At 41.6% G+C, this 20,113-nt stretch overlaps 1 protein-coding gene across 1 annotated transcript in view; it reads left to right on the plus strand.

Annotated features, from left to right (window-relative positions):
* GLRA2 (glycine receptor alpha 2) overlaps positions 1-20,113 on the plus strand; it is a 1,032,607-nt gene that overhangs the window by 147,827 nt on the left and 864,667 nt on the right. The window contains exon 4 of the mRNA XM_086934355.1: positions 18,158-18,381. Coding sequence (XP_086790481.1) covers positions 18,158-18,381 — 224 coding nt within the window. The remainder of the gene's footprint in view (positions 1-18,157; positions 18,382-20,113) is intronic.

Raw genomic sequence — 20,113 nt, forward strand, 5'->3', positions numbered from 1 at the left:
GGGTTCCTGGTTGGTGGGGGGGGTGGTGAAACCCTACTAAAGCATCAACCACAATTCTTGTCAGCGTGAAACACAAGCAAACTCCAAATTAACCTGTGCGCAACCCTTTGGTAGCTTGGCACAAACGCAATCAGGCTCCACTTAGAGGCAATGAGTAAAGTATTTATGCAGCACTTCAAACACTAATAAAATGAAAACACAGCAAAAGCAAAATCCCACACCACTTTAGACAAATGGAGCAAAATGTAACAAATTATTTGACACCAAAATGACAAAAATCCAATAGGCAGAACCCCAGATCTACAATTTTAAAGGTTTTGTAAATGACTGAATATCTTTATTCGAATATAAGTGTATATTCCTAAAAGAGCAAACAGTTTAAAAATACATAAAATGTTTGCATCAGGAATTTCATATAAAGTGCTTTGAAAGGCTAGATAAAAGCTAATTCAAACTATCAAAATCATGCTACGCATCAGTTCCCCATACTCAACACTCCCACATGAACACTCATTATCACCGTATAGTCAATGACAGACAAATAGCATCTAAGAAGGTACATTCAGAGGGGAATAAATAAACATATGCATTGTATCTAAAAGGCAATGGAGTTACGTCAATAAAGTGCATTTTTCAAGAAAGCTCCCACAGAGTAACACACATCGTGATTAGGCTGATTTCGAAGATAACATAGGGCAGGCCTGTTTTGAAGAAACTACAGATTTTTAAGAATTGGTAATAAAAAAAGGTGCTTTATAAAATGTAAAGATTAAAATATAAAATGATACAAAGTCTGGGGAGACTTAAGTAGCACCTTATGGTTTCTAGGTGAAATGTAATCAGCAATGCCCATTATCTTATGTTATCAGCATACAAGAGATATGGTTCACCACCTTTGACTGTTTGCAGACAAATCGATTCTCTCGTATTGGGCTTCAAGACCTCTCTACCTTCCCGTTAGGACACTGCCATACTCAAGAACATATCTTTACTATTGCTTATGTCCCCCTTCGAGATGTCATGTGGTTTGGAAAATAGCTCTGGCCATCTCATGGCTACCACTGTTTTCCATATGCAATTCAGCCATGGGATTCTTAAGCGATAATCACAGGACAGACAGACCTCAATGATTTCACGATTAAAAGAGACCTCATGGTTACTCCAAATGGAGGCTCTGAGAAAAAGTGGGGCTTGCCACACCAAATCAGTCACATAGGCCAGTCCCAATTCTTCATGTGTAAAATACTATGAGCTGCCTGGACCGAGTCCAAGCAGCTGTCTGCAAAAGCAATTGTGTTCCTTCTGGAGGCTACTGCAATCTCTACACCCCATTATGCCAGTACCGTAGGTAAGAACTGGTAAGCATTTTAATTTGTACATTTCCAGCAACAGTGTTATGGGTTTGCTGCCCACATTGGTGGATACATTGTCCAAAGCCCCGACCGCATGGTTGAAACGTTAGCCACGATCAGAAAGGCTTGTCAGAAAACTATTGTTGGCATCAAAGATCAGTCCCAAATAGGAGAATTTTCCGGCCAGGTCCAAGTCACAGGTTCAGTCCGACTGTGATGGAGCGCGGTATAGATATTGAACTGAGTTCAGTCCGCTGAGAAAGCACCTTGTGGGCCTGGGTGTTGAGATGCAAAGTCCTTGCATCCAGATGCGTTCGCAGCTGCCAAGGACCTGTTGACAAGGAGCTGCCATGTGGAGATGAGTTAAAGAAGCCTGCTATGTCCTTGTGGCTTTGAACAGTAGGCCAGCCTCTGACCCTTGGAGATTTATAGGAGTTCTGGGTCCACAAAGAAATGCTGGATTCAGGAGGGCAGCTCACAGCACCAGAAGAATCCTGGTGCAACAACAGAGGGACTTCGCAGCAAAGCAGTCCTTGTTCAGTAATCAGGTCAGCAGGGCAGCCTTCACAGTTTGGCAGTCCTTCTTACTGGCAGAGTCCACAGGTCCAGAAGTGATCTGAAGAGTTGGGTCTAAGGGTCAACTATTTATACCTGGTGCCCACTTTGAAGTGGAAGAAACATCTGGAGTCTTCATCCTACAGAGGTATCTGGAATGACCTGCCTTCTCAGCCCTGGCCCCAGATTGGCTGGGGGCACAAACGACTAGTGTGAAATACTTTGTGAGTGTGCTGAGGCTGAGCCTTTGTGATGTGCAAGACTGGTAGGTAAAAGCTCCACCCCTCTATCAAGTCAGAGATGGACCATCCTACTAACACCTATTCCCTCTCTGACTCACTGACTGGGTGCAATATACAAAGACCAACTACCAGAAACACCCAGCAGTGTGACCCAGGATATAGGCTGCAGGCACCAAATAGATGGGATAAGAAAATGTCAACTTTCTAAAAGTGCCATATTCAGAATTGTGACTTGAAATCCAACTTCACCATTAAAGAGTGTTTTAAATTGCAATTCTATAAAGACCGAACTCAAAATTCCTACCTGCTCCCAATTGAAAGTTATCAATTATCAAATGCAGTACAGTAACCAAATGTTATCCTATGGGAAAGGTAGGCCTTGCAGTAAGGAAAAACGAATTTTGGAGTTTTTCAATACCAGGACATTTACAAGTTACAAGTAATTGTCCCACTTTTGAGTTACACTGCACCTTGCCCTATGGGCTGTTTAGGGCCTGCCTTCGGGTGTCTTATATGTATTAAAAAGGAAGGTGTAGCATGACAAAAGGTTTATTTTGACGGGTCTAATTTGCACAAACAGGCTGCAATGGAGAGACCTGAGACATGTTTAAAAAAGTGCTACTTAAGTGGGTGCACAATTAGAGCTGCAAACCCACAAGAACCATTCAACTTGCAGGCCCTGGGTACAGGTAGTACCGCTTTACCAGAGACTTACACGTAAATTAAATGTGCCAATTGGGTGGAACCCAAAGTTGCCATGTTTTAGGGAAAGCGCACAACCACTTTAGCCCTGGTTAGCAGTAGTAAAGTGTTCCGACTCCTAAGGCCAGAAAAAAACAAAGTCAGCCAAAACAGGAGAACTGAAGGCAAAAAGTTGGGTTAAAACCATACCTAGGATATCAGGCCCAACAACAAGCAATTGATTGGAGGTAGTATGTTTTTTCCAGTCGTTAGCATGCATGAAACATGCATGTATTGGTGTCTTTAGCTCATCCATCATGCTGTCTCCACACAATTTCCTTTGGTCTGCCCTTTGTTTCCTGCTTCTGTCTCTTTCCTCTATCAGTCCTGGTCCTCTGATTTGACTTTTCAATAAATGGACACATGTGACTTCCTGATTACCACCACTACATGACAGGGAATAAGTAGCAGTAATATTGTTATTGATATTCATTACCACACCCTCACTCTTGCTGTAATTAGGTGCCAAAAACATGTGCAGACAGGACAGTCACCACCTAGGCTTTATGTGATAGCAGGGACATCTGACAGCGGATAAATTATCTGAATGGCAGAGCTTAGTAGATTATCTATATTAAAAGTAAAGTGCTTTGATTTGTTTGTCAATTGCATTGAGTGGTGTGGCTGCACATGACTCTGAGCGCCTAAAAATATTGAACAGTGGCTCTGGAAACATCCAGGGATACTTATAGTCAGTGTCAGCTGCTATGTACCGAGGGTGGTGAGGCAGGGGGGATGCAAAAAAAAACACACACTTACCTTGAGATGCAATGTCCTCTTCCACCGGTCGTCTCTCTTCTAGGCAGGCTCCACCCCGGGACCAGGCCAACTCCCTTAACCAATGCTGGTGCTGCTATCAACAGCATAAAAGCAGCGCCAGGATTGGAGGGTGAGGCCTCACTTCGTGCTCTCATGAGCACTGGAGGCCTACGCTTTTTCTAACCCAGCTGTCTAAGACAGGTAGGTTAGAGAAGTTTAAAATGTTCATGTCTGCCTGGCCGTCGCAAGACAGCACTCCAAAGAGACAAGCACATTTTAAAGCACACTGCTCCCTGCTGCCACTCAGCGGCACTGGCCCCACCCCATCCTGTCACTCTTTTCAGGACAGGTCAGTTGCTGAGAAATAAAATGGTAATAAACTAACTTTATTACCATTTTTTTTCAGTTCTGGCCTGGGGCTTTTCTTTGTGGGGCGAAACTCCTCCTCTCAAACGGAGGAGCTACCCCTACTTATAGATTTGAAGATACCTTTCTATGAAGTGGCCCATAAAACGTGACCAATGCTCACATTTAATAAAATGTTAATCTCCAAGGGACAGACAAAAAGTGCACTCCATTGAGAAGTTGTTTAACAGCCGAAAGAGCTAGTTTATAATCCAACGCAAGGTCAAACAATGACCTCGCCCCATGTGAAATCAGGACCATGAAAGTAAATTAACTGGACACAATTTAAACATATATTCATATCACCAAACTCGATTGCAATTTTCTGGGGTTATGGATGTAGCAGAGAGTTTTGCTCAATCAGCATTGTTTGGCATGTGCCATTATAACCTAGCAACATGTTCTCTGGATAAGGCCTTGGTTCTACTTTAGGGTAGTGTTTGCATCATTTTGCTTTGCCCTATCAGCACTGTCCTCCTACGAAATGCAGTCAGTATTCTTGTAAACATAGAGCATTATTTAAAGTGTGTTGGATATGGTCACAAATATGAGCAATGTCCCCACGACCCACATATTACAAGGGGCCATTGACAATAATGCCCTAGTAATATGGCGAGTAGAACATTCTGTCACATATCTGGCGCAATATCTCATTTGCCAATATCTGACAATGGCCCATAATTTGGTGCTTCAGCTCACGAGTGGAATCCTGTTATGTGAGTTTAGGCCCACATCAACACAAGAATATGCACTTACTCTCCCTTTGCTGCTGTTGGCCCCCTAACACAAAGTTTGAGTTGGACACAGTGAAAACTGACCGCCATGTTTTCCCGACATATATGGATATGGTGAAAATGTTAATTTACGCACGACCAACAATGAATTATTGAAGAAATAAGTTAATCACGGACTTTTTTAGTCACATTTCTCGATCACTCAGGTTTTCTTATCGAAGTTTACAGTGTCATAAGAAGTTTCTTGATGAAATTGCAGCTTTTCGATGCTAAATTTGTAAACATAAATTACACTATGGAGCATGTGCAAGAGAATCGTACATGTAATAAATCCAACCATCGTGTCTTCTATTTGTCGAAATCAGCCTTGGTTTTTTCAGTTGCATTTATTGGCATTTTATTCTTTCACAAGGTCCCTTAAAATGCCTACCTGACACTATAAAACAGTATCGTCTAAAACAACTGTAACATTTATTGGAAAACATTGATTCTGTTTTTATGTAGTTTGGTAGGAAACTGTTGCTCATTGGAAATACCAAAATAAATAAATACCTGTACAAAAACATAGGGGCAGATTTATGAGGCCGTTGCGCCTCTTTGCGTCGCAATTGCGTCACTTTATTTGACGCAACTGCGGCGCACACAATGCGCCCTATTTACAACGTGAAGCATCTAGGAGATGCGTCACGTTGTAAAGCACTGCGCCATAAGGAGGCGTTCCTGCACGGGGGGGGCGTTCCTGCGCAGGAATGCCTCCTGAAAGTGGCTGAGTGAAATCTATGAGATTTCACTCAGTCACTTTCAGGGCAATGCTGCGTCAAAACCCTGCGCCTGCTTGAAGCAGGCGTAGGTCTTGATGCAGCATTGTGCAGATGGTGTACCCCCGAGCCTTGCTGGAGCTGCGTCGCGCTTGCGACGCAACTCCAGCAATGCGCCACATTTCCGCAACAGATGCGTCACGTATCTGTGCCGTTTTTGAACCATGGTGCGCCGCATTATAAATGCGGCGCACCATGGGTGGGGGAGCTGTGGCGCGCTGTGGCGCACTGTGGCGCACGTTAACTGGCGCATTCCTGGGGATGCGCCAGTTAACATAAATCTGCCCCATAGTTTATTGTTTCTGGAGAAGACATTTGAAGAAAAGACAGACTCCTGAACATTCTAGAAAATTTGCGTTCGCCATAGGAGAAAGGCGGCAGGATCCATACGAGGATTTGAGGACCTTCACATATGAAAGATGTGCATAGAATTCATTTAAATTGACTCACACAGGCTCGGGTTATCGTGGAATCTGGCAAGGCCCGGCCCTCTTCGAGGTACATTGAGCGCACTAATTCGCCAGGTATTTTATTTATTACCTCGCGACGTTGTCTGTCACGTCGTCAGCAAACTTTAAAGTCATGTTAATCTTCCACGAGGCACCAGCGACAAAAGTGTAAGAAAGCAGTAAATATGAATATGGCCGTGAGCCAATGTGAAGCTTGGTGCAGCAATGCTTCGAAAGCAGCAATTAAGAACCAGAGAACTGCTGACAGAACCTGGATTTCGCAACGTAATGGAAAGACAACTAGCACGTCGACCACCGTCAGGGGCTTAACGCGGACCCCTGCAACCCCTGAGGGGGAGGGGGAGGGGTGACCCTCCAGCGGAAACCCACCTCTTCACCGGGGCCCCATCCAGGCCAAGGTAACTAATATATATGAGATATGGGAGACTGGGCCCCCTCATCACAATCTGCAGGGGGGTGTCGCCATTTTGCGTTACGTCACTGTCCATTGTACGTAACGCCACTCTTCCTTCCGTAGGGATGTCTCTTCCTTGTAACCGAGGTACTTGAAACTACACACTTCAATTCACTGCTGATGGTTCCAGCAGGAGAGTGCGCATCGATTCGTGCAATATTGGATTTAGACTTGAAGTCCCCGAGACGACACCGCTGATTTGGAGCGCACAATGCGAAGTCATCTGCACGCATAACGCAGTTCATTGGAGCCAAAGAAAGCGAGCTTGTTAGTGTCACAGATTTCACAGCACTGCTCTGCCAATTCGGGGAGAACAGACTTTGTTTTCAGTACAATGCACAAGGCGAGAACTTTTCTTCGGAAGACAAAGTGAATTATTTAAAAAAACACAAATTGAGTGATAGGACAACATTAAGTTGTATAATCAATTTTAGCAAGAGCATTCAACAGCCTATGCAGGTACAAATGGATATTGTAAAATATTAACCCTCTTTCAGAGAACACTGTGAAAAAAAACAGAAGGGACAATGCTCTTCAGGTCTATTTCATAACTCGATGAAAAGTTGTTGTGACAGCTTAAGACTAAAGTTATGCATCATAGGTTTGCTTAATCATAAGCCATCTGGGACTCCATGCTAGGGATAACAACGTGAAGGGCTGCAAATATTTATTTGGATTTATCTTGTGTCTTGGAATGTATTATTTTGAATAAAGCCCTTGCCGATGCAGGTCATGATATCTAAGTTGACCTACATTTTGCGGATCGCAATTGCTCACATGATGCGCTTCAGTGGCCCGCCGCGCAGATAGCAACTCGCGACTCCTCCAAGTCAAAATCTTATTGCTTCCACTTTCCGACAATCCAGTTGGGAGATTAATATGGGAGGGTTTTGTGAGCTAGTTAGGATTATATCGCTTCAGCGCACCATTCATAACCATTTCTTATCCCTGATGAAACTAGCATTAAGGCAATTAAATCTGCCCAGGACAAATGCAATCAAGACTGCACGTCCAGTGAAGGCAGTTTTGATGGGGATAATAAACAGTTGTGCTCTTGTCTGCAGGCCGGGGGAGGGTGGCTGAGTGGTAAATTGAAAAAACAGAAAAGAGGCAGCCAGGAAGCGTTCATTAAAGTTGCAGTAGCTATTTTTCTTGGCTGGCTTTTTAAAAAAATAGTTTTTTTAATGGGTAATTTAAGAGCGGTTTCTGCCACAGTTTTGGGCTGACTGGTGTCTTAAACAGTTAAGGAGCTTGAGCGAATATTATTGTACCGCCTTAGACAAAGGTGAATGGGTGCTTTTCAGAGGTACATGCTCGTTTTGGCTGAAAATGTAGCAGCATTTGTTGACATATTTTAGGTAGACAACAGAACATAACACAATAACATGCACAAAACAAAATAGCACAATTAAAACATAACGGGCACGACAGAATACTCAAAACAGAATGCAAATCGTCAACCAAAGTACAACAAAACAACATCAAATTACAATAATTCTACACATATCACAGCAGCACAGAAACAAATAAATCACCACCACTACAAAATGCCACACAACAAATTTGGGGCCCATCGGGAGACGGGGAGGGGAAGAACCGACCGGACACAGATGTAGGTGTGATAAAGGCTGCTTTATTGGGAAACAGGTGCATCCTGAAAACATACCCCAACCTTGGCCTTTGCCGTACAAAACTAGGCCTAACTAATTATACATGTACCTGACCAAAACCCCCCCACCCCCTCCCCTAAACAGTTCCCCGCCAACAACATAAACATCATTATCAATTACCCAAAACTTGTCTCACTGTTTCAACATCAGCCATATGTACACTCCCTCTCCTCAGCCAGTAAAACTCCTTCCTCCTATCCTACCCCCCCCGTTTAACTAGGAAAAAGCGCCATCCGATATAACTGTTCAGCACCTGCCCCCAGCGACAACACTACCCGAAACCTCCTAACCCAGAAAGCGCCTGCTTCACAACATCCCCGAGCATCCCGAAAGGCATCAACCCATGGGCCAACTACCCCCTCCTCCCCCCGGAAAACCTGCCCTAAGGGTGGGAGGGTGGGACAACTCTACAACTACGCCCCCCGGCTGCTGGGTCACTGTCCCACGAAATGGTGCACAGTGACCCAAAATGGCCGGTTTTATTCGTAAAAGCCCAAAAGGAGCCCAACCCTACTAACTAGCCCAACCAAGCCTATGTCCCTTCCTGTGTCCCGTTTCATTTCTTCCCCCCTCCCTTCCTCCCGGGGCCCCAAACTTCCCCGGGGGGGAAAGCCTCCCTCCGGTCGTCCTCCCCCCCAAAGCCCCAATGCACCAACAGCCTTCAATCATTGCCACCTCCAGAAACTTGCTTACATATTATGGTGGTAAAAAGTGTTTGCACCCCATCAAGGGTACGCCAGTCAAAAATCTTTTGAGATCGGATCACTAGTCACATAGTGCACACGTTAATAGAAAAGAAAACAGGATTGAAAAAAGGTGACTTTTTGATATTCATTGAGTTTGCCAAGAGAAGGTTTAGTGCTAAAGTAACAAATTGAGAGTTCCAAACCAAGGTCACCGCAGAAGTGAAGGAGTGTTTCTGTGTGAGAGGTTTTGAAGCAAAGAGCTCCAATCAATAGGGAGTTTTGACTTCTGAGCCTTTATATTGCCATAGAAGGTGAGAACTTTGGTTAAAAAAGCATGTTCTATACCTTCATTAACTTATCATCACCTTTTATTGTTATCCCCAATGTAATACACTGGTGACAAAATGTGAACGTTGTAGTGATTGGCTCTCCATCGTAGTGTCTATAATTTTTGGAGTTGTGCATCACTGCATGGATAGAGGCATGGCGGAGTAATGGACTGTTATTATGTAACAGTGGTTGAAAAAACGAAGTCAAGAGTCCAGCAAAATGTGATTAAAACATACAATTATAACTACGACTACCATGTTTCTGTTGTTGGTGATCTTTACCAATGAATACAGATGGAAATTGATCTGTTCCTTTGTCGGTATTTATCTTAAAAAGTGTAAACAAATGATGCATTACATTGTTTCATATCATAAAACAGTGCATGGAACAGTGCATGGACGTATACTACCAATCTATATTTATATGGAGCAGTCACAGGTTGACAGCAAGATGATACCTATGGGCAGAGGGCTCATTAAGACAGGGCACATTTTGGTGAAGCAACATGGGGGCATATGTACAAGCCCCTATTGCCACAGGAACATCACTTTGTGTGACGTTCCGGTGGCGATAGGGGCCTTGCCTTATGTACAAGCAGCGTATGTGGCAGCGTTAAGCCACTTAGGTTTAAACGTGAACTTTATTTAAGAATGAAAAGGTGTCAAAATACAATACATGTGTATAATCATTAAAACAGTACATCACAAAAGTATTCCAGCATAAATATACGAGAGAAAAGAAAGCAATCATTACCATAAGAGATAAAAATATAATATGAAATATAAGCACATAATAATTTTGAGAAAAGTAAAACATTAGATAAGTTATGGAGGTTTGAGTACCTCTTGTTGGGAAGGATTTGGTAGGGAATGTTGTTTGGCACAGGTATCAAAGAATGTTGGGACAGGTATCCATAGCTGAATTCTCTTTGTAACCATGAGTGCAGGTGAGTTGGAGAATATATCCAATCTATGATTGTGGCATATATCATACCACCAAGCCTTATATGGGATTTTTGAAAATTCTTTCCAATTTCTTGTTATTTGTTGAAAGGCGACTGCTATTAATAGATCAATTATTTTGATATTAGTCTCACTATGATCCCACATTGGTAAAAGGCTACCTAAAAAGACGTTTGTTGCAGAAAAAGGGGCATTTGTGCGAAATATTACATTTATTTGTGACCAAACATGCTTCCAAAAATTATGTACTATTGAACATGAAAATAGCATATGAAACAGATCAGCGTTAGGAGAAGTGCAAGACCAGCAAGTGTTTGGTGTATCAGGAAACCTCTCGTTTAGGGAATGTGGAGATAATAAAAGCCTATTATATATATAAAATAATGTTTGTGTCATGCTGGCTGCTCTTGAAGATTTGCGTATTTTGGTCCAGATATTATTCCACATTAATAAAGGCCATACTATATTAACATCTTTCTCCCATGCCTCTTCAATGGTTGACTTCTGTCTCAGTGTGTTAGTGGTTTGAAAAAAGTTATATAAGGTTGATGCTTTGGGCTGAGTGCGTAAAATATTGGATAAATCCTTACGTAATTGAGTGGAGTGAACCGTGGAAGCATTGTTTAATAAATGCGCGTATGTATCTAGTACAGTTTCACAGAGAGTGTGATACTTAGGAAGGAATGAGGAGGGTAGAGTATTTATCTGTTTAAGCAAGGAGAAAGAAAGAAACTCTTTATCCGAGAATAGTTGGTTGATTCATATTAAGCCACACTGTCTCCATGTTTTCCAATAGAAGGGCTTGTTACGTATCAATAAAGTCTTTTTGCGCCATATTTTAGAGCATAAAAATGAATCAAGAGTATCTTTGGCTAAGGGGTATAGAGGACCCAATAATTTAGAGGTACATTTGAATAATGGAGTGGACATTGTTTGGGGTTTACGAGAGAAGGAGAGGTATTCTTGAAAAGAAAAGGGAGGGAGAAACGAAAGTTCAACTGACGTCCACAGGGGATAATCTTCTGTAGAGTCAAGCAGCCAGTATGAGGCTAGTTGTAATAGAAAAGCTTTTTGATAAACAGAGAAATTGGGAAAATTAACCCCTCCTTCTACTTTAGGACGAGTTAACTTAGAGATGGACATACGCGGTTTCTTCTTGTTCCATAAAAAGGAAGATAGCACTGAGTTGACTGCTTTAAATAGTTTAGTTGAAAGAGGGACTGGAATGATGGAGATGGTGTATAAAACTATGGGGAAAAGCATCATCTTCATAGTATCTAGGCAGCCCCACCAAGGTAGATAAAGAGGATATCATTTAGTCGTGAGGTCTGAGATTTTTTGAATGCAATTATCCATGCATAATTTGACTGTGCCCTTGATGGTTGACGTGGAATTTAAACCCAACTATTTGATATGAGAAGGTTTCCAAGTAAAGTTAGTAGAGGCGAAATCAGCTTCAACACCTTGGCTGTGCAGGCTATTCGTCTGCTATGCTGGGCCATAATGATAATGGGTGTGGTCATGACGAGCTCAGCTCGTCATGAGCACAGGAGCACCGTGCCTCATGACGAGCTGAGCTCGTCATGAGCACCGAAGGGATTAAAGGTATATTTAGTCAAGGGTAGAATTCCGCACTAATTGCTATTTAGCTTGGAACCCGAAATTAGTGAAAAAGATCGCACTTCCTCTAAGAAGGCAGGAACGGAATCACTAGGGTTTGAAATAAAAAGCAAAATGCCATTAGCATATGCCGCAAGTTTGACATTGGTTATGGGGGTTTGAAAACCTTTTATGTGCATGTTTTGATGAATTTTTTAGATGAAGGGTTAAAGGGATAAATTAAAGAAAAATGGAGATAGGGAACAACCTTGACGCACCCCTCTGCCAAGGTAAAAAAAATTGTGAAATTAGACCATTAGCACATACAGCAGCCCGAGGATTAGAATATAATAATGAGATTAGGAAAATGAAGTTTGGGCCAATGCCGAACCATTTGAGGGTGAAAAAAAGATAGCGCCATTCCACGCTATCAAATGCTTTTTCTGCATCTAGTGCTATGGCTGCTAATAAGTGATTGAAATGTGAGGCTTTAGATAAGATGTTGAAAAAAGTCTTGTGATATCTTGTATAACACGTCCTTTCACAAAACCGGATTGTTCTTTGCCCAATATTTTTGAAAGAAGAGGATCTAAGGGAAGGGCTATTGCTTTGGAAAAAATCTTGTAATCTATATTGAAAAGTGAAATGGGTCTAAAGTTTTGCCATATATTGGATCTTTTCCTTCTTTGCGGATAAACATATGTGAGCATCTGAAAAAGAACCATCAGATGTTCCCAGAGAGCAAAAGGATTCAATTAGAAGGTGTATTTTGGCCATCAATATCCTTTTTAAGATGTTTATGGGCATCTAAGAGTTCTTGTTGTGTTTTCTCATTTTCCAAGAGTGATAAATCATCTGGGAGCTGTTGGGGCTTTTGTAAGGTTGAGAAAAAGTGGGAAAGTGTGTGGTCTGTTTCGGAGGAATACTGTGTTTGTAAAATAAGGCAAATTCATTTAAAATTTCCACATCCTTGAATTTTAAAACAGAATTATCATCCTAAATAGAATCAATATTCAATTTGGTCTGTTTAGTTTTTAAATAGTTAGCCAAAAGTTTTCCAGCCTTATTTCTGCCACCATAAAATTTAGCGCTAGATTTCAATAGATAAAGTGAGGCATTATCCGTGGATTCCTTATTAAACTGTAGCTTTGTGTTAATAAGGGCATTAAAAATATCTTTTGACTTGGATGTGCAAAAAGAATGCTCCAGTCTCTTAATGTCTTGGAAAAGCAAACGTGTGCGGTTAGGAGCAATACTACTTTTTTTGCCACATAATTTATAATAAAATCCCTCGCCGAGGCTTTGAAGGCATCCCAAATAAATGACAATGGTAGGGACTCCGTTTGATTAATAAGGAAGTACTCGACTGAGAAGGCTGTAAAAGAGGAAGAAAACGCCGGATCTAGAAGAAGAGAATTATTAAATCGCCATCTTCTTGGAGCATTAATTTTGGGTAAAATGTCTAAATCAATTGAGATAGGAGCGTGGTGTGATAATAAAATAGGTCCTATTTCCGCGCACGTGAGTGCTTGCAAAATATTATGTGATAAATAAAAATAATCAAGGCTTGATTGAGAGTGGTGCACCGGGGAATAAAAGGTATATTTTCTTGTAGTCAGATTGCATAATCTCCAAGCATCTATAAGTTTGTGTTGCGAAATCGCATGAGTGAAAGACTTGTGCGTTTTATTTATTTTTAAATTTTAATGACTCACTTTCTATGAAATGAGTCTCTTGTAAGTAAACTATATCTGCATTTAATTTAGCCAAATGAGATAGGACTCTTTGTCTTTTGATGGGAGAGTTTAAACCTCTAACATTCCACAATATTAATCTTAACGGCATAGTAAATTAGAAGAAGCAAAAAGTGATGAGAATAAACAGAGAATATCCCAGTAATCAGACCAATAGAAGAGATACATGGAACAAAGAAAATAACACACAAAAAACAAAAAATCAAGAACCTTAAAGATAATAGGCATGTCTGGAAAGAGGAAAACAGATTGCGTATAGAGTAGTAGAAGAAAAGGAGATATTTGATAGGTAAGACCAGTGAAGTAGAGGGATATAGAGCCAAAAGCACGATCTGGAAGAAGGGAATGAATAAAGAACTGAAAAGTGATAACATTTATGAATAATAGAAGCTGGAAAGTTTTAACATCAATGACAGGGTTAAATAGGGAATGCAAGAAAAAGTGATTAAAAGTATCACAAAGAAAAAGAATATTAATGACACCTAAAAAGAGAAGAGAAAGAGTAATTAAAAAGGAGGGGAGAGAGAGAATTAGTGATAAGGATAAGGTGAAAATGTAGGAGGATGACATACCTACATGGGAAGAAAACATGTAGACACGGAAGGGGTAGAACCACATGGGATACAACACATCCAAAGTCGGCTGAACGGGACACCAAGAAGACATCCCAAGATAAGAATAGGGAACCTGTGGGTGTGAATGAAATGATGACAAGTTAAGATAAGTCACTAGAACGAACAATGACAACAATATTAATAATAATAACCGAGAGAGACAGTTAACAGCTATATAAAATCACAAACTGTGGGTACGTTCAAAGTAGTGCTATCTTAAAAAACGAATTCCACTTAGAAGGACAAAAAAAAGTCAAACAGCATTTTTTAAGCAGAAATAACATCCAGATTCAACCATTAAATGAAGACGAAGGTCCAGAGGAGTCCATTGTAGATGTTTTGCATGAGTTTATGAAATTTATGAAATTTTGCAGGCGTACTGGATCTTCATACGTGGTTGTTCTATTATTGTATGTAACTTTAAATAGAAAAGGGTGAAAAAGACTGTATCTGGCACCCAATGAAGGGAGATCAGCTCTCATATTTAGGAAGGCCTTAAGGCAACTGGCAGTGGCTTTAGCATAATCCTGAGCAAAAAATATAGAGGAGCCTGACCATGTAATCTTTGAAGAAGAATTAACTGCCGCCAATACCTTCAACAAGTCAGTGTATTCTAAGAAATACAGGATGACTCCTCTTGGCATTTGTGATGGGGAGGCATGAGACGGCAGACGACCAAGCCGGTGTGCTCGCTGGATATTTAGGGCCTCAATAGGATCGCAGACGAACGCAAGACCCCAGAGCAGGAGGGAACCTCCGCATGGCATGCGGAGTTCCCTCCTGTGCAATTAGGATGTGACCGCCACCCTGGCGGTCACATCCTCTATTTTTAATATTGCGGCGGGTGCGGCTTCAAGCTGCACCCGCGGCAATGTTAAAAATGCAGGTGTTGCATTTGTATGCAGAAAGAGGCAGGCACCGGGCGGTGCCTGCCGCTTTCCGCATACAAATGCAGGGGGGTACCATAGGTACCCCCCATGTGCACCCCCACCCCCCCTTCACCTAGGGGGCCTGCAACGGGCCCCCGCAGTGAAGTTACACATGCTTTTCCACGGCGGAAAAGCCGCCGCGGAAAAGCATGTTTCACATCCCATCCTAATCTGCCTGACGGTGTCTGAGAGACACCGTCACCAGATTAGAGCTTTTCCGCCGCGGTTGTAAGCCAACCGCGGCGGAAAAGCTGCAGACGGAAACCAGGACCCACCAGCCATCCTAATGTGGCGGTGGGTCTTTGGTGGGTCCGCTGCGGATTTTCCGCATCCTCCGGGCCGGCGGTGGCTTCCGCCGGCCCAGAGGATGCGGAAAATCCGCAATCTTAATAACCCCCTTAGTGTTGTTCCCTCAGGCATGTGAAGAAGCTTAGGAATAAAGGATTTGAAAAGGGTAAGAGAGTCAGATCCTTCAAGTCCCTCTCCCAGTCCATAAACACGTAGATTGTTCCGTCTATTACGGTTTTCCAAATCCTCGACCTGTTTTTGGAGTGTAGTAACCTGAGATTTAAGATGAGAGACGTTAACACAGGTTTCTTTTAAAGATGTAACATTGTGTTCAACTCAAGAGACCCTTGCTTCAAGTTGGGACCAGTTGTCCGTTAAGACTTGCAATTTAGTGTTAATCTCTTCCATAAAGGGTCGAAGGGCTCTAATTTCCTCTAACAATAACTCCATGGAAACCAACGACGTTGACTTAGGCGGCGAGGGAGGGTCCTTTTTCAGACATTTAGTGTTAGATTTCACAGAAACGGCTTGAGAGGATTCCATTGTTGTATCTGAGCTGTGTGAAAATGACGCTAGAAAGCCTTCGAGTTTAGAGAACTCAGAAAAAATCCTTGAATTCTTCACAAAAATGCGCTTTGGTTTAGATGATGAGGGAAATGAGGTCTTTAATATGGCCATAAATCTCACATAGCACACTTGTCCTAAGTGTGAATTCAGTAAGAATTAAATATGGTGCACTGAGAATCATACAAGGGGAGGAGGATTTATGCCAAACAGACTCGGCATGAGGAAGCCTGCGTATTTAAAACACACAAATCTCTTTTAATTGGAAATGTTAGCTAAAAAATATATTAAATACCTCCTTGAAAAACATGGTGCAATATCCAATGAAAGTGCACAATGGCAGTAAGTGAAGACAGGGCTCTAAGATGGATGCCTCACAGCTTGCGTCATCAGCGCTTAGTCAGGGGTTAGATAACAAAAATAGGCACAATGTAGCATTAAAACAAAAATTTCAACTAGTGAAGGCCAAACCAGTTCATGATATGCTAGGATTGGAACATATCAAGCTTTATGAAACATGGTTACATTATGCCATGGACAAAAGAAAGTTCTGAGGAATCTTGATGCTCTTAAAATGGCTGCCACTTCAGTGCAATGAAAACGGTGAAAATGAGCTTAATCAAGAGAGCCTAGCATCAGATAACACATGCACTACCCATAAAAATGTCAATTTGGTCTGCTAATAGGGTGAGTGAATCAGTCTTATTAAAGGAGCTGACGTGGCGACATTTCAGTGTTGAATTATTCACTCGCACGGGCGAATTAAAATGGCGGCCGCACCTGTAGCTAAATCGTGCAACACTCACTGCGTTAAACAAGGCATCCCATGCACACCAAAAAAGTCCTCAGATATCCAGAAATGCTCTCGGCATCTTCCAACGTTCGTCTGTATCCTAGGCACAGGGAAAAGACCTCATGTGAATGTGCATCTTCAGAGTGAGCCGCGGAGCCTCACTCACCTGCCGCCATATCCCTCGGGCGCCTCAGCGTTAAGCCACTTAACGTGCCTTAACGCTGCCTTGTACATAAGGTACTCTTTCACTCTATGTTTAGCATGAAAGGGGCGTGCAGTGGATGTTGTGGTGGGCATTCTACCGCAACATCCATTGTAATTGACACTGCCACATATGTACAAGGGTGGCGTACATAGGAGGTAGCGCCAAAATTAAGACCAGGGACATCCTGGTCTTAAGTTGGCGAAATGAGGAGAAATGCATTATTTCTCCTCGTTTTTGCTTTTTCCATGTGTACTGCCTTGTGCCGCACACATGGAAAAAGCAAATTGCCATGGTTTGTTCAAGTACAGGAAGCTGTCCCTTCCTGTACATGAACAAACCTTTAGAAAAAAAGCCATTTTGTAACTTTCATGTGTGCTGCATGAAGCAGCACACATGGAAGTTACAAAAGGGCTTTTTAGGATTGTTTACGTGCAGGTAGGGACACCTTCCTACACATAACCAATCCTCCCCTGCACACAGACACCCTTGCACTCTGGTGCAAGTGTGCCTGCGTTGGCGCTAAGATGTTAAGTGTAACGCCATTGCAGGGGGAAACGCAAGGCTGTACCACATTCTTGTAAATGTGGTGCAGCCTTGCGTTTCCGGAGTGGCGGAGCATGTCGTTAAGCCCAGGAGGCTAACGACAAGCTCCGCCACTTCATTGTACATATCCCCATAGTTCCTTAGAATACACAAATGGCTATGTATGTACTTATTGAACTATGTACTTAAGTGCACACTTTTGTATCCATACTGTTCTAATATTATTATGTGCTACCAATGAAAAGATGTGCTTGGATTAGCGAGGCAAGGTCCCACAATACAAACAATTTGGTCACCTAATAAGGTTTTCAAATGTCTATCCTGTTCAGTACCATGAACGGTACAATGGTGATGGCCGTGATTGTGCCACAATGACACATTGCAGAGAAAGTTTTCTGGGTGGGTAGACAAGAGGGCCTTCATTATCATTTCTGTGTACCATACATCACATTCCTTCAATGTGTTCATCAGTCATCTGTTTCTTTGTTTTCCTTTGAAAGCTCTGTGTTTGTTCAGTAAATACAAAGATCTCATGATTTCCTTTGGGTCTGATGATGGCCAAGATCCACTGTCTGTGAATATGTATTCTGTTAACTAAACCATCCTTATCATTTTAATACCTAAAAAAATTAAATAAAGCCTTGCCATTTCTTATATGTTAAGTGATCTTTTTGCCTGGTGTTTCCATAGGACTACAGAGTCAACATTTTTTTAAGACAGACGTGGAACGATCCTCGACTAGCATACAGCGAATACCCCGATGACTCTTTGGACCTGGATCCTTCTATGTTGGACTCAATTTGGAAGCCTGATTTGTTCTTTGCTAATGAAAAAGGTGCAAATTTTCATGACGTTACAACAGACAACAAACTGCTAAGGATTTTTAAGAACGGGAACGTGCTCTACAGCATCAGGTGAGATTGTTTTATTGTTTGAACATTTTTACAGCTGGTTTCCTTCACCTTCTTCATGTACAATGGCAATGTGGATTGTTTATCTCTTTGAGAATTCTATTGCAATTTTTATAAGGAACTGTACTTAGGGTTGTGCATGATAATTGCTTAGCACACAAAACAGAAAGTTCAGGTTTGGAGTATTTTGTATTGATTTTGTGAGTTGAAATTCAGGTCTTCATTTATGATTCTTCATCTTAAATGGTCCATCAAAACCTACCTAGTTATGCCCATATTCTAGAATCCTTAACATGAGAAGGGTAAGAATATCTCTGCTGTTTGCTTTTACAACTGCAAGCTTTGTCTATTTACAATTTTTTTATACTGTAGTCCTGGTAGTTGGATACTCATCTGATTGTCTTTCTGAGTGGTCTTGGGCTTCCTGATAGGCTTTATCGGATGCACGAGTCACCAACTTATATAGAATGTTATCCTGACTTCCTGAAATGGTAGACTTTATCGGATTCATGGGTCACCCGCAGGTAAAGAATGTTATCTTGTAGTCTATGTAGTTGGATACTGATCTGATTGTCTTTGAGTGGTCTTGGGCTCCCTGATAAGATAGGCTTTATCCGATGCACGCGTCACCAGCTTATAAAGAATGTTATCCTGATTTTCTGTAATGGTAGGCTTTATCAGATGCATCGGTCACCCGCTTGTAAAGAATGTTATCTTGTAGTCTAGGTAGTTGATATCATCTGATTGTCTTTTCAAGTGGTTTTGAAGTACCCTAAAGGATACGCTTTATCTGATGCATGCGTCTTCTACTTGTGAAGGATGTTGTCCTGTAGTCTTTTCAAGTGTTTTGAATGCCTTTCTGAAAGGATATGCTTTGAAAGGACATGCTTTCCGACTTCTCTTCAGTAATGTTTGAAAAGTAGGCTTATACGATTATCAATTGCAGAGCTATATTATATGATAAGATATAACATCAGTGCTTCTAAAAACAAGTGTAAGCTTTTTTGTTCCACTCTGTGTAGGCAATGCTGTTATAAGGCACAGTAGAAGATAAGATGTAATCACCATCAAGAAGGTAGTTGTCATTGATGTTATATTAGCCTGTCTGACTATAACTCTAGAAGATGTACAGCAAGTAGTTAATGGGTTAAAGAAAGGTTAGACCTCATACTATTTTTTTCATCACAAGCAAAGAAATCATGTGTAATCCAGAAATGTGGGTGCCAGTCTATTCAAGGATCTTTAATCTTATGACTCTGAACTGAAAGATTCCAAAATCAGGGAAATTAAATTAAATATTCCCAGTCTCTATAACAGGGTGTAGAGAAAGTCCTGTCTCTTACTCGTCTATTTCTCTGTTGAGTGTGCTGACCAAACTATGTGGGACTGTGGCTTTCATAGGCCGCTAATGTAGAAATAGACAGAATTTTGTTTCCTTTCAGCAATTTGAGTTTCAGGCACAAGAAATGTGACTGATCAGATCTTGGACCCTTCCCTTCACTTCAATTTAACCACTGTTCCTCTTGATGTCGAGGTTGCTACTTGTTTATGGTCAATGATTTACTAGAATTTCAATGATATGCAAATAGTAATTGATGCCACAAATAATCTAACATTTGGGTTACATGTAATTTTTTGGGAATGGAGAAGGGGCTACTCACTTGTTTAATCTTTATGTAAATCAACACTAGGGCATATAATAATGGTGAAAAGACTGAGTTGGTTGATATATGCA

Source organism: Lissotriton vulgaris, chromosome 8, assembly GCF_964263255.1.
Source record: "Lissotriton vulgaris chromosome 8, aLisVul1.2, whole genome shotgun sequence".
NCBI lineage: Eukaryota > Metazoa > Chordata > Amphibia > Caudata > Salamandridae > Lissotriton > Lissotriton vulgaris.